Source organism: Alternaria conjuncta (assembly GCF_024043145.1).
Source record: "Alternaria conjuncta strain BMP 0040 chromosome Unknown scaffold_6, whole genome shotgun sequence".
Lineage (NCBI taxonomy): Eukaryota > Fungi > Ascomycota > Dothideomycetes > Pleosporales > Pleosporaceae > Alternaria > Alternaria conjuncta.
This window is the reverse complement of record NW_026250095.1, coordinates 1616890-1629103: the sequence shown is the minus strand read 5'-3', so window position 1 is coordinate 1629103 and position 12214 is coordinate 1616890. Positions and strand designations below refer to the sequence as shown.

The 12214-nt window shown below is 51.7% G+C and overlaps 5 protein-coding genes across 5 annotated transcripts; 3 read left to right on the top strand and 2 right to left on the bottom strand.

The window, feature by feature from the left end:
- Positions 1–247: 247 nt before the first annotated feature.
- J4E85_004953 (uncharacterized protein) lies at positions 248–2061 on the bottom strand (the record flags this gene model as incomplete). The annotated part of the gene is made up of 6 exons (XM_051469204.1): positions 248–995; positions 1047–1136; positions 1187–1312; positions 1363–1469; positions 1518–1696; positions 1746–2061. 6 exons carry the CDS (start codon positions 2059–2061, stop codon positions 248–250), a joined length of 1566 nt encoding a protein of 521 aa, XP_051327419.1.
- A 2852-nt stretch (positions 2062–4913) lies between these two features.
- J4E85_004952 (uncharacterized protein) lies at positions 4914–6431 on the top strand (the record flags this gene model as incomplete). Its single annotated transcript, XM_051469203.1, has 1 exon — positions 4914–6431. One exon carries the CDS (start codon positions 4914–4916, stop codon positions 6429–6431), a length of 1518 nt encoding a protein of 505 aa, XP_051327418.1.
- A 460-nt stretch (positions 6432–6891) lies between these two features.
- J4E85_004951 (uncharacterized protein) lies at positions 6892–8157 on the top strand (the record flags this gene model as incomplete). The annotated part of the gene is made up of 1 exon (XM_051469202.1): positions 6892–8157. One exon carries the CDS (start codon positions 6892–6894, stop codon positions 8155–8157), a length of 1266 nt encoding a protein of 421 aa, XP_051327417.1.
- A 414-nt stretch (positions 8158–8571) lies between these two features.
- J4E85_004950 (uncharacterized protein) lies at positions 8572–9950 on the top strand (the record flags this gene model as incomplete). Its single annotated transcript, XM_051469201.1, has 2 exons — positions 8572–8742; positions 8796–9950. The coding sequence occupies 2 exons, from the start codon at positions 8572–8574 to the stop codon at positions 9948–9950; spliced, it is 1326 nt and encodes a 441-aa protein (XP_051327416.1).
- A 384-nt stretch (positions 9951–10334) lies between these two features.
- On the bottom strand, positions 10335–11211 carry J4E85_004949 (uncharacterized protein; the record flags this gene model as incomplete). The annotated part of the gene is made up of 3 exons (XM_051469200.1): positions 10335–10448; positions 10519–11020; positions 11075–11211. The coding sequence occupies 3 exons, from the start codon at positions 11209–11211 to the stop codon at positions 10335–10337; spliced, it is 753 nt and encodes a 250-aa protein (XP_051327415.1).
- Positions 11212–12214: the final 1003 nt, after the last annotated feature.

The following is a 12214-nucleotide window of genomic DNA, read 5'->3' as shown; positions in this document are numbered from 1 at the left end:
GTAAGAAGAAGATGCGCCATGTCATTGAGGGTATTTCTATCGAGAAGCGAACCAAGGAAACTATATAACAACATTCTTATCCTGAGAATGATTATGGTAAAGACTGAGATTACCGCAGCCACGCTTTGCGTGGTAGTGTATAAGGACTGTGTACCCTTTTTATATCGACAAACGTGTTAAAGAAATGAGATGTGTGGCTCTGCCAGACAGTGATACTGTCAGGTCTCGATAATTTGCATGCATTGAATCATGCCGATGGAAGCTTGCCTGCGAGCTCCACGTAGCGCGGCCAGGTGTTGGTGAAGACGAGGTATTTGATGCTCTCAAAGGCGGGATCAAAGACTTCCTCTGTGAACTCGCTCGGGACTATTGACCTGGTGCTCGATGTTGAGGACGATGTGATGTTGGAGTCGATACTCGCTGGCCGGCTTAAGGTGTCCTCCCATGGGCATACGACATTGTCTCTGGCGACGGGTGACTTAGCTTCCTCTGGTGTCTGGGCACGCGGCATATACGGGTCGAACTCGACTTCCGCGAACATGTTTTGTAGAGTCTTGAAGATCTTGTATTCGATGTTGATCGGTGCCTCGGCGGTGAAGGGGTTAATAAGCGTGTAGAAAAGCAGAGACGCCTCGTTGAACATCTGTCGCCGTTGAGCGGTGGTAACGACCTTGAGGCTGCCCCACTTCTTCCTGAAGTTGCGCACTTCACGGAGGAAGATGCAGTTCTCGGCTGTGAACTCGCGCGCAGCAGCCCAGGCGATGAGGGGCTCGATATTCTGCTCAATGGTGAACTCCAATGACTGCATCGACGATTTGGCTTTGATCTCCTTGGTGTAGATCATGGTAGTCGATTTCCCGGATAATTGCGAGTGGTTGGAGGTGAGCGAATCGGTGTCGGAGATTGATGATCGTCTGTTCGGTTGGGCCCTCAGTGCGTCTCGCAGTGGTATGATGATGAGAACCTGTTGGCAAACGACTAGTGATGGTATAAACCTACATCGGGGGGTCAGCTGGGAACGGGTCAGGAAAGGCAACTTCACTTACCACCCGGCTGGTGCAAAGACCTTGTTGATTTGCTGGATCTGGTGCATCTTTGAGTACGTGAAGGCGATCCAAAGTGGCGTTCCTGGAAGACTGAAAGCAATGTAAGCAGGATGGAATGGATTCGATGCGACCAAACATACCCAGCAATGATGGCAAGTCTCGTTTGCCAGGCCCACGAGTGAACGTCCTTGATGTTGCGGATCTTCCATAGTATCCACGGACCAACCATCATTGTCCAGAATAGCTGCACAAAGATCGACGGAATCCTGATTCACGATCAGTGCAAGACTCGTGCAAGTGCGTCATGATAACATACCATTCGCCTCCTCTTCGGCATTCAATGTAATTAGTAGGAACTCCGAAGAAACCGTACGCGTCGTGAAAGCGGCGAGAGCCGAAGAACAGCATAATAGCGGGCAGGAACTGCTGCGGTCAGTGGTATACACATGGACGCACTACAGCATAACATACCGAAAGGACTAGTCCGACCAAAGTACCAAAGTATACTTTCTTCGCCGCATCGAGATCGCGCCACGCTTCAAGAAGGCCGAGTGGGGTATACGACATCCGCTTCTTGCGCGCACCCTCCAGAAAGTTGCGTGTCATACGGCGCTGGCTCTCGTAGGCCGTGAGCACCTTGGCATTGCATGCTGTGAGGACTTAGTATGCATCGGACCTTGCGTCGAACCTCAAACTTACCTTGGAAAAATGCCATGCCAGATGGAAGAAATACTGACATGATCCAAAACTCGGCTGAGCATGGGAAGAGACCGTTCCACGGGTAGACGAGTAGGACAAGGATGAGATAGATGTGCAGCATAAGCACCGCTGCAAAAACGATCTTGATATTCCGTATCTGCAAACAAAAAGCCTCCCTACGTCGATGGAGGAAGAAAAGCTCGACACTCAGTATCAGCGTGTACAATACGGCGACAACAATGTAAGCGACACCAAGACGGTCGAGATTGGCCCTTGTTGTGCCATCGAGCTCTCGTGGGCGCAACAGAGGCGGCATGGTGATCATGCTGTGTGGGGACCAAGCGGGAGTGATAGTTTCGATTGACAGTGAAGTATGAGGATTTGAGAGTCAGGCTCCTCCTCTTACTTAACAGAACGAAAGTGGGACCGTGTAGCGGAAGGATTGAAGGATGCTGATACCGAGGGGGCGGGACAGGTTATGCCAAATGTCCATCGGCGAACAGGGCGGCACACAACTGCTAGGGAGAGCGGGAAGACGTAAGAGGTATTAGAACTGCCCTGCACATGGGTCGGGTCTGGTAAAAGATACAACAGGGCGAGGTTAGCTGCGGCTCGGGGAGGCCTGAGCGGCAAGGGATTGCTCGATGAGAGGTGTATCGCAGGGTTGGATGATACTGAGCCACCAGGCTAGTCACTGTTCTTAGTGTAACGGGAAGGGATCGCATCTTCTGCAGGACTGCAGCAGAACGCGTGAACGCCATGACGGAGAAATGTGTCACGACGACTACCACGGGGGGTACAGGCTGCTACCTTGTCGGGCTGCGACCGCGGATAGCAATTTGACGTCCGCCTCCAAACATGCCGGTCAGCATGCAGTCCACTGATGTGTGAACGGTAGGAAACCCGGTGAGACAAGAGTGTCGAAGTTGGGGTAGATCGTGTTCTGGTTCGTGCTGGGCTGGATCGTCGCATGCCGAGATCAGACATCGGAGGTTTCGGCACTCCAGCAATTTCCCAGGTACCCCAGGATTCGCTCCTACCATCACACCAACTTCAACGTTTTCGTGCTTGCAAGCGTTTCCATCGCTACACACGCTTAAAGAAACCATCACGCCGCTTCTTTCCGTTGTAACTCCAATTTCGAACGCTTCGTCTTGGCGGCCATGACCGCATGCCGCGGCTGCAGGTACAGTGCGGTGCTCTACCGTTCGCAGGCTGTGTTGCAGCACCGCACGCGCCGAATTCTGCAGCTATAGCACCTGGAATATTGACGCAGCTCGATTCCATGTATACAGGAATATCCATGCAGCACTCCCGTTTCATTGTGCTTTCGCACGTCTTCCCATTGACCGGCAGAAAGTCTGACGTTCATGCGTTCTTTTATCCTTCGCGGCTTCGAAAACATCGCGCTACGTCCAGTCATGCTCAACACTTCTGTCAGTCTCAGAGGTTTCATGTCAAACTTCTAGAAGGCCACCTATGTTCCTGTCGCGGATGCTTCAACGTAGCTGTCACAAGCTGTCCATCGGGCACGCCGTCCGCTTGAGGATGTACCTCCGCACCTGTCGACTATGCAACGAGCCGCGGAAACCTTCAAGCCAAGATACACGCATTACTGATCGACCATATCCACCTAGTGCGGGGAAGCGTGCGGGAGGACAAAATGCCCACTGTGGCTGTACCGTGGCGGCAGGGTGTCGATGCCTTCCGGCCATCGGCATGTCGCATCACCACGGAAGAATGTGTGGTTTCGATAACGAAGACTGCAACCTCCAGTAGCATGCCGGGCGCGTAATTACGGTTACTTGAATATCGATGCAGCATCCGACCGAGGAGGGCGGGATCTCCGTCTGGTTTCTGCGAACGTGATCAGGTACAAGGATGCGGTCGAGAGATTGAGCATTGTACGACCTCGAGGCCCAATTACTTCACGTGTAAACACAGTTCTGGACTGGGTCGCTACATATCGTGATGTACCTACCCGCGAACCCGACCCCCCTGCCGTTAGTATGTGGTATTGGCGAAATGACGCGCTGACGCGCTAACACTTTGAGTTTGAGTTCGCCTCACACTTAACAAGATCATATGTCATTACCGAAACCATACATATGATTAAGTACTGTGTACGTTCGACGGACTTCCGCACGTCTAGTATTCTTGGCGGCAGGTACTCAAAAGGCCTCGAATTAACCTTGCTAAACACAACCATAATCTTACCGTCATTACCACGCGTTATAAAGAATACTTTATGACATTTCTATGAGCAGTTCATCAATCCAGCAACGTATTCATGATCTCCGATCATTGTGTCGTTGCCACGCAACATCATATCATGCGCCCACCCCGCTCAGGAATTTTTCTGAACACCCTAGAGCCTACGTTGACGTTAGATCATCTACTTTGCATATTTTCATCTTAATGTAGGCTGCAAACTCGTTCATCTCTTTCCTTGTATGGGTTGCGCCGAAGGACGACAAAGGCCATGGTCTTGGATCTACGGAGATACTGCTTCGTGGGGAAGCGGGCCTCTCGCGTACATGACTGCTGTAACTCAAAGTGCTACCTACTGGGCACTGATCATTGGTACTAGAGACGCTCGCTGAGCATAGAGATTGTCACTCAAGATCTTGAACACAACACTTAGCGAACCCGCTACTCTTCTTTGGAACCATGTCTCAACTACTCTCCTGCCGGAAGACGAAGTCAGGTGACGTTCAGGGTCCACGCCCACTACGCCCACCCATGGTGCATTACTAACAAATACTTACAATTTAGCAGTACCGTGGAATGAACACATGAGTTATTCCGGTTCTACTCTACTTACTGGACTTTACTTACGTACCATGGTTGTGGTGTGCATGTGGTCGGTCTCTAACTTTTCGCTTAGTATGTACCCTCTCCCATAGGATGAGCTGCGATGCGCGAAATGACAGAAACATAGTACTTTGACGTTACTCACGACGATCCAAAGTTGAGCATCCATCGTGAAATATCATACTTTCTTAGTATATAATCTCGCATGTTCAATGCAATCCTTCTTAAGATAGTTATCTCAAGACACTACTATCATACAATCCAATACACCACACACAAATAACAGCAACAGAAAACTTCATGTCTTCTGTCATGGCTTCCACCAACTCTTCCCCAGCGCAGTCGCGTACCAGTATGGAGAGTTCAACCACACTGGCGCCACAACCCTCGGCCCCCGGCCTCGCGCCCACCATCATCCTCAACGAACACACCTCGCCCGAACGCACTGCGCACGCTTGGTCCACAAAACGAAAGTGGTGCCTTTTGACCGTGGTCGCATTCTGTCAGATCAGTATGAATCTCAACGCCTCGGTATACTCCAACGCCGTGCCTCTGCTGAACGACTACTTCGGCATCACAAACGCCCGGTTGGGGATGACTGCCTTCCTCGTCGCATATGCGTTCGGCTGCGAATTCTGGGCGCCGTTCTCCGAGGAATTTGGACGCTGGCCCGTCATGCAAGCCTCTCTTGGGCTGACGAACATCTCGGTCCTGGTTTGCGCCACGTCCAACAGCTTTGCCGGAATCATCGGTGGCAGGATCATGGGCGGCTTGTCTTCGGCTGGTGGATCGGTCACCATGGGCATGGTCGGTGACATGTATCACAAAGATGAGCAACAATATGCCGTCTTGTGGTGTTCGCTCTTCTCTTGTCTCGGAGCAGTCATTGGAGGCATTATCGGAGGCCCGCTCGAGCAGTTCCTGGGTTGGCGTTGGAACTTCTACATCCAGCTCATCCTTGGAGTAACGACCCAGTTACTTCATGGGGCCATCGCCAAAGAGACTCTGGCTCCCATCATGCTCGACAACGCCGCGAAGAAGGAACGAAAGAGCGGTAATGTCAACATCCGGGGACCGAACGAAGACAAGAAATGGAGGGACAGGCTGCACTACAAGGAAGTTGCCACCACGATGTTTCGACCATATCAGTTGCTCCTGACTGAGCCCATCGTCCTTTTCCTGTCGCTGCTGAGCGGTCTCGCCGACGCGCTCATCTTCTCTTTCTTCGAGAGCTTCGGCTACGTCTTCCAACAATGGTCTTTCACGCCTACGCAGATCTCGCTTGCTCTCGTCGCATTAGCAGTGTCATACATCATCGGCTACTTCACCTTTTTCCCGATCATCGCACGTCACAATGCTCGACGTAGCCGGGGTGAACAGCTTGCACCTGAGGCACGTCTTAAGCCACTCCTATGGCTCGTCACCCTCCTCCCTGCTGGGCTGCTGATCTGCGCATTCGTCGCAACAGGGCCGCCACTCCACTGGTTCGGCGTCATAATGGCCACCCTCCTCATTGGAGTTTCGAACTTCGCCATCTACTACGCGTCCATCGATTACATGGTCGCCGCCTACGGACCACATAGCGCGTCTGCGACTGGTGGCAACGGCTTCATGAGAGATTTGCTCGCGGGTTTATGTGCGCTTTACACCAAGCCCATGTACAGCAATCTAGGTATTCAGAGGTCGTATTTGGTATTGTTTGGCTTGACAGCGCTGTTCTGTCTTCCGGTGTACATCTTTTACTTCAAGGGTCCGGCGATTCGTGCGAAGAGTAAGTTCGCGAGTCAATTGGCGAGAGAGAGCGAAGCGCGCGGTGCGCCAGAGGTGACGATGAGTTCTGCATCGCCTCCGAGGGTCTTTCAGGAGGTTTAGCATTGAGTGTGACAACATGTATTAGCTTTAGTTCGGTCCTTGTTTTGGCGGATACCCAGGTGTACGTAGGTTGCCGTTGCTTTATACATATATAACAAAAAGAATAATAAACACGATAGGGATACATTTGCATAAGCGCACCATGTGTCCATCCATCAGTTGGCGGGTAATTACTCTGACTTCGTGAGGGCGCGCAGGTGAGAATGGAGATAAGTGCGCGTCATGATGACATAAGCACTGCTTCAACTGCCGAGGCTTGCCGTTGGTCGCGATGTTTGACCGGCACTCGCGTCGACTGAATCCTCGAACATGTCATCGAACGGTAATACAAGACTGCATCCTTGAGCAGATCATGATCGACCTAGTGCTCAAAATGTAGCATCCACCATATTGAGTTGGTGGCTCAACCTCAACCGCTCTGACCCATACTCGACGCTTCGCAACATATCTAGGTACCGCCATGGCGCCAGCAAAGCCCAAAGATATCGTAATCGTTGGAGGATCTTTAGGCGGCCTTCTGACTGGTGTCGCATTGAAGCGCCTTCGCAAAGATCTCAACATCCGCATATTCGAACGCAATCCGACGCCGCTTCTGCAGGATCAGGGCGCTGGTGTGGTGGCCGGACAGGACGTACAGAAGTTCTTCAAAGCGCACGACCGCAGTCAAACCACGTTGACAATCCCGAGTCACCAACGGCTATATCTCGATAAGGAAGGCCATGTCATAAGTCGTCACAACCAAGAGCAGCGCATGACAAGCTGGGATCTGCTGTACCACCTCCTACGAACGAACTACGATGGTACTGAGACCGACTACGCGAAGGTACCCACGACGGAAGAAGGGGAGGGAAAGACATCATATGAGTATGGGTGTACGGTTACGAGTGTTGTGGCACCAAAACCTGCACCATCTCTGGAATTGGACTTCTCAGAACCCGTTAAGATCACGATCCAACACAAATCCGGAGAGACGTTCTCCACCGAAGCAGACCTCGTCATCGCAGCCGACGGTCCCAGCTCCAAGATACGCGCCGAATACTTCCCCGACGTCAAGCGAACATACGCCGGATACGTAGCATGGCGCGGCACAGTACCCGAAACGCAAGTCTCACAGGCTGCCACCGATGTCTTCGTCGAGAAGTTCCCATTCTACCACACCGAGGGTATCCAGATACTAGCATATACTATACCAGGGAAAAGCGGGACAACCAAACCTGGTGAGCGATTGCTGAACTGGGTCTGGTACGCCAACTACAAGGAAGAATCGCCGGAGCACGTCGAGCTCATGACAGACAACGAGGGGAAGAGACATCACATCACATTACCGCCGGGTGGAATTAAAGAAGATGTATGGAGACGGCAAAAGGTCCTCGCGAATGAGATACTCCCACCACAATTCGCTGAGCTTGTCAACAAGACTGAGGTACCCTTGGTACAAGCCATCACAGATGTCATCGCGCCATCTGCCTTGTTGGAGAACGGTAGAGTACTCTTGCTTGGCGATGCACTTGCTGGATTCAGACCACATACAGCGGCGAGTACAAACCAAGCTGCCCTAGACGCGATGAAGCTTGCTGGCGCTGTCGACAAGGTTATCGAAGGAGGAGCAATGGACGCGCTGAAGAAGTGGGAGGAAGAAGTAATGAAGTATGGTAAAGAGATGCAAAGCCACGGTGTGCAGATGGGGAACCGAAGTCAGTTTGGTGATCATCCGATGCAAAGGTAAAGGTAAAGGTAAATTACGAGGTGTACTAGAGCATCTAAGGTAAAGGTAGAAAGTATGTGCTGCTATCTGTTTCTCTAGCTAGTAGTTCTAAACTACTAGGGAAATAGATAGCAAAATTATCTCGTCCTCTCACCCTTAATGTTCTCTTACGATGTTTTCGCTACACCTATCTCACCATGTGCTTTTATACATCTTACCGCTCTTTAGGCACACTCTACATTCCCTCTCTTACCTGTTAAGACACCCCGCTCTCTGACCGCCTGGTAAGAGAGACGCTTGTCACACATATAAAGTCTCCAATGCTTCCATCTCTCCATTCCTTCTACACCACCACATCTGACACCTCTAACATTCCATACATTCCATACATCTCAACCACTGCACCACCTTCACGGCTCTATAGCAAACGACAATATGAACGGCCCACCGAATCCCCCAGAGCAGCTCGACTATTATGAAATTCTCGGAGTTAATGAACGCGCATCATATGCCACAATACAGAGGTGTCACAAGCGATTACAAGCTTTATACCATCCTGACAGTGGAAGGGTTGGCGCTACACCCAACACTGAGCATTTCCAGAACGTAAGTACGTATATTTTACCGACCAAGATACTTGACTAATTTCTAGCTGATAGATTGAGGTTGCGTGGCACACCCTAGAGGACACTAGCGAGAGACGGAAGTACGACAGAGATTACGCCAGGATCCGGAGAGAATGGGACGTCTACAAAATCAACCTCGCCAACTGGAACGACGAGCAACGGGAAAACGAGCAGCGTCAGACGAGAGCCGCTGCACGACGGAAAAAACTGGTTGAAGAGAAGATGGAGATTGAGAGGGTTAAGCAAAAAGTATTGGAAGAGAAGGCCAAAGAAGCTGCAAGACGTCAAGCTGAGCTCATGGGGGCTAGGAAGGCTCTTCAAGCAAAAGCAGCTGAGATGAAAGAGCAAATCCAGCAACGAGAGAGAGAAGCGCAACGCGCGAGAGAGCGCCTCCAAGAGGAAAGCAGAAGACAGGGGATAGCTCGGGCTGAGGAAGAGGCCCGCATCAAGACTGACTGGGAGAAAGCACAAAAACAAAGAAAAATGACTGAGAAAGGATCGTCACAAGACACTTCGAATGAAGACGGAGCGCTAAGAGAATTATGGCGAGAAAAGCAAGAGCGAACTCGTGAACAGGCCAAGAGGGCGGAGGCTGCAAATGAAGAAGCAGCGCAGGAACGTCTCAGGAAGCAGCAGGAGAACTTGCATCAAACGAGCGAAGACGACCACGATCGATCTGCAGAACCTACTTCGACCGAAAGTCAAGAGAGAGAACGACTCGCTAATAAACAGCGCGCGGCAAACGAAAGAGAGGCCAAGGTCATGGCCGATGCACAGAAAAGACAGAGCGAGGCAGCTGAAGAGCGCCTTCGTCGTCAAGAAATCGATGCCACATCGCTCAAGCGGCCACCTGCTGATGATGTCGAGGACGAGCAAGATATGACAAATCCCAAAAAGCCCAAAGCCAGAGAGTCTATGACATCAGGCCTTCGCAAGCACATGGCTCGCGAACAAGCCCGGCGAGTTCATGCCCAGAAACTTCAGGAGGTAGGTGGCCCAGGAAATGAAGAGCGCCTGAGAGACGTCAGTATCGACTTGGGATGGAAACATGTGGACTATCAGAACAAGGCATGTCCTCAATGCCACACGAAAAAAAGTGCCGCGCAATTCGGTCTATGGGAGTGTCCAGAAGGAGGGGCATTGAGATGCCGACCCTGTCTGGCGGCACTGAGTGTATTTAGTGCGTGACGTGAGTGCAAGAGGATGCAGGGGACGGGGCTTCTATCAGGGCAAAAAGTGTTTTTTTGACAGCGTGTACGGTTTACTTGACTTAATTAGCAGCTATCTCCTTCCAGTCTTCACTATGCTCGTTTTGGCCGAGGTTTTTCACACTACCTAGGCAGCTAATAAGGTCCTCATATATACAATCATAGGGCACTGAGTCGTATCAGGCAGCATTAAGATCCAAAGATAACGCAATGTGATTCCAAAATGCTATATACACTCCACCAATGCTCTATATACACCGTCTCGCAAGCCTTAACGAGCGACCCCAAGAAGTATGTGACCATGAATGATTCAGTCCATCCTATGCCCTCCAGGCATCTCATATCTCATTATTCGTGTTCGTATCTAGTACTCGAGGTCCTTGGGGTGGCGCTTGGCGAGCTTGTTGACAGCAGGGCCGGGGACGGGGTAGCTGGTGAAGGACTGGAAAACATTGAACTTGATACCAGCATCGTCGGCCTAAATCACATCGTTAGCACATGTTCGATATTGCACCTAAGCATGGTACGACTCAAGTGGAAGATCTTACCTTGTACAAGCTAGTACCAGCAACACCACCGCTTGGCTTAGCAGTTCCAGAGCCCTCAACCTTGAAGTTGACGCACTGGGGGTACGCCTGGGCGCCGTTGGTCTGGCCAGCAGCGTGCAGAGCGATGATCTCGTGGCGGACAACGTAGTTGCCGGGAGCGACGTTGGGGAAGGTGAGGTCCCAAGCGAAGTTGTTGGCGATGAGGTCGTCAGTTGCCCACTTTCCTGGGTTGCTTCCTGACTTCCAGGCGCTGGACTGGATCTTGGTCCACTTCAGGTCAGAGGGGCTGACGGAGCCGCAGTCGCCGTTGCAGGGCGCGATGTACTCCTGGATGGGGCCAACGTGGCTGACTGGCCAGGTGTCCCACTTGAAGGTGACCTTGCTGCCGGGCTTGACGGTAACGTAGGCACCGTTGCTCTTGCCCTGCTTGTGGCAAACGATGGCGGCAGTGCCAAAGCTGTCGGGGGAGACGAAACCGTTGTCAAGGTTGTCGGCCTGCCATCTGTACGAATGAGTCAGTGTATGTTTCCCGTGCAGTTCGTACAGAGTCACTTACCCTACGGTGGCGGGAATGGGGGTCTGGTACTTGAGAGCAGCGTTCCAGCCCTGGTATTCCTTGCCGTCGGCAACGACCTTGTCGACGTGGCCGTGGGCTGCCACAAGGGGCGCGAGAAGGAGGAGGAAAGAGAGCATGTTGATGGTATTCAAAGTGAATGACTTGTAGAAAGCGATTGTTGAAGCTGATTGTTGAAGCTGTGTAGTGATGGGCTTGCTGTCGAGAGTGACCTTCAACCTGGGACTTAACGCCCCTTCATATACTCCTCTGAAGTCTTCTAGTGGCCTTCTACAGACGCCCACGTTTTCCCACGACCAGGTATTGGCGAAGCCTTGCAATCAAAAAATTCATCTCCATGCACGAGTCGACCTGGTTTCTGAGTTGAACGCCATCCGCTCGTGGAAACACGCCCTGGTCGTCGAGCTCTTGGATCATTGGAAGCCCAGCGGTGTTTCCAGTCTGGTGACGGCGTGAAACTACTGCGATAGGCTAGGAGAATTTCAATGACTCCAGTATTAATTTATGAGACGCAGTGCTGTCCTTGAAGTGGTGATGGGCAATCTATCCTCGGCTGCGGCCACTGCCGCCGTCCAGGTGGTCACCAACCACGTGCGAGTTTCAGCCACTACGTTGTGGTACTTTGTTTACTTAAACTCTGGGCGATGTGGACCTCTCGGTGTATTGACGGGACTCAACGAAGAATATTGTCGTTGTTGTATCAAGCTGCATGCCCAGGTGCTCAACAACGAGGAGTCATGGCACGATGCCTTACATTGCGCTGATGGCGCAACTCAGCAGCTCACGGGAACCAGCACGGATCTACGGCAGTCATAATGTAAGCCCTACGGCTACCGAAATGCAGTGTAACTAATACCCCGTGGGGTCTTGGACATACTTGCAGTGTTGCTGCAAGTGTTGCTGCATCCGAGTCGATTATATCCGGTGGCGTCAAAACCCCAGGGCGTTTAATGTATATAGATTACTCACGGACCGCGAACCCGAACGTCAACCCACTTTGTGGCGATGCATCTCTTGCACAAGGCTGGCGATCGATGCGTGCATCTCTGAAACGTCTCAGGTCACACGAAGTGCAACTCATCTAGAGAGGCATTCCATCTACTCCGACCACGATGTAGCCTC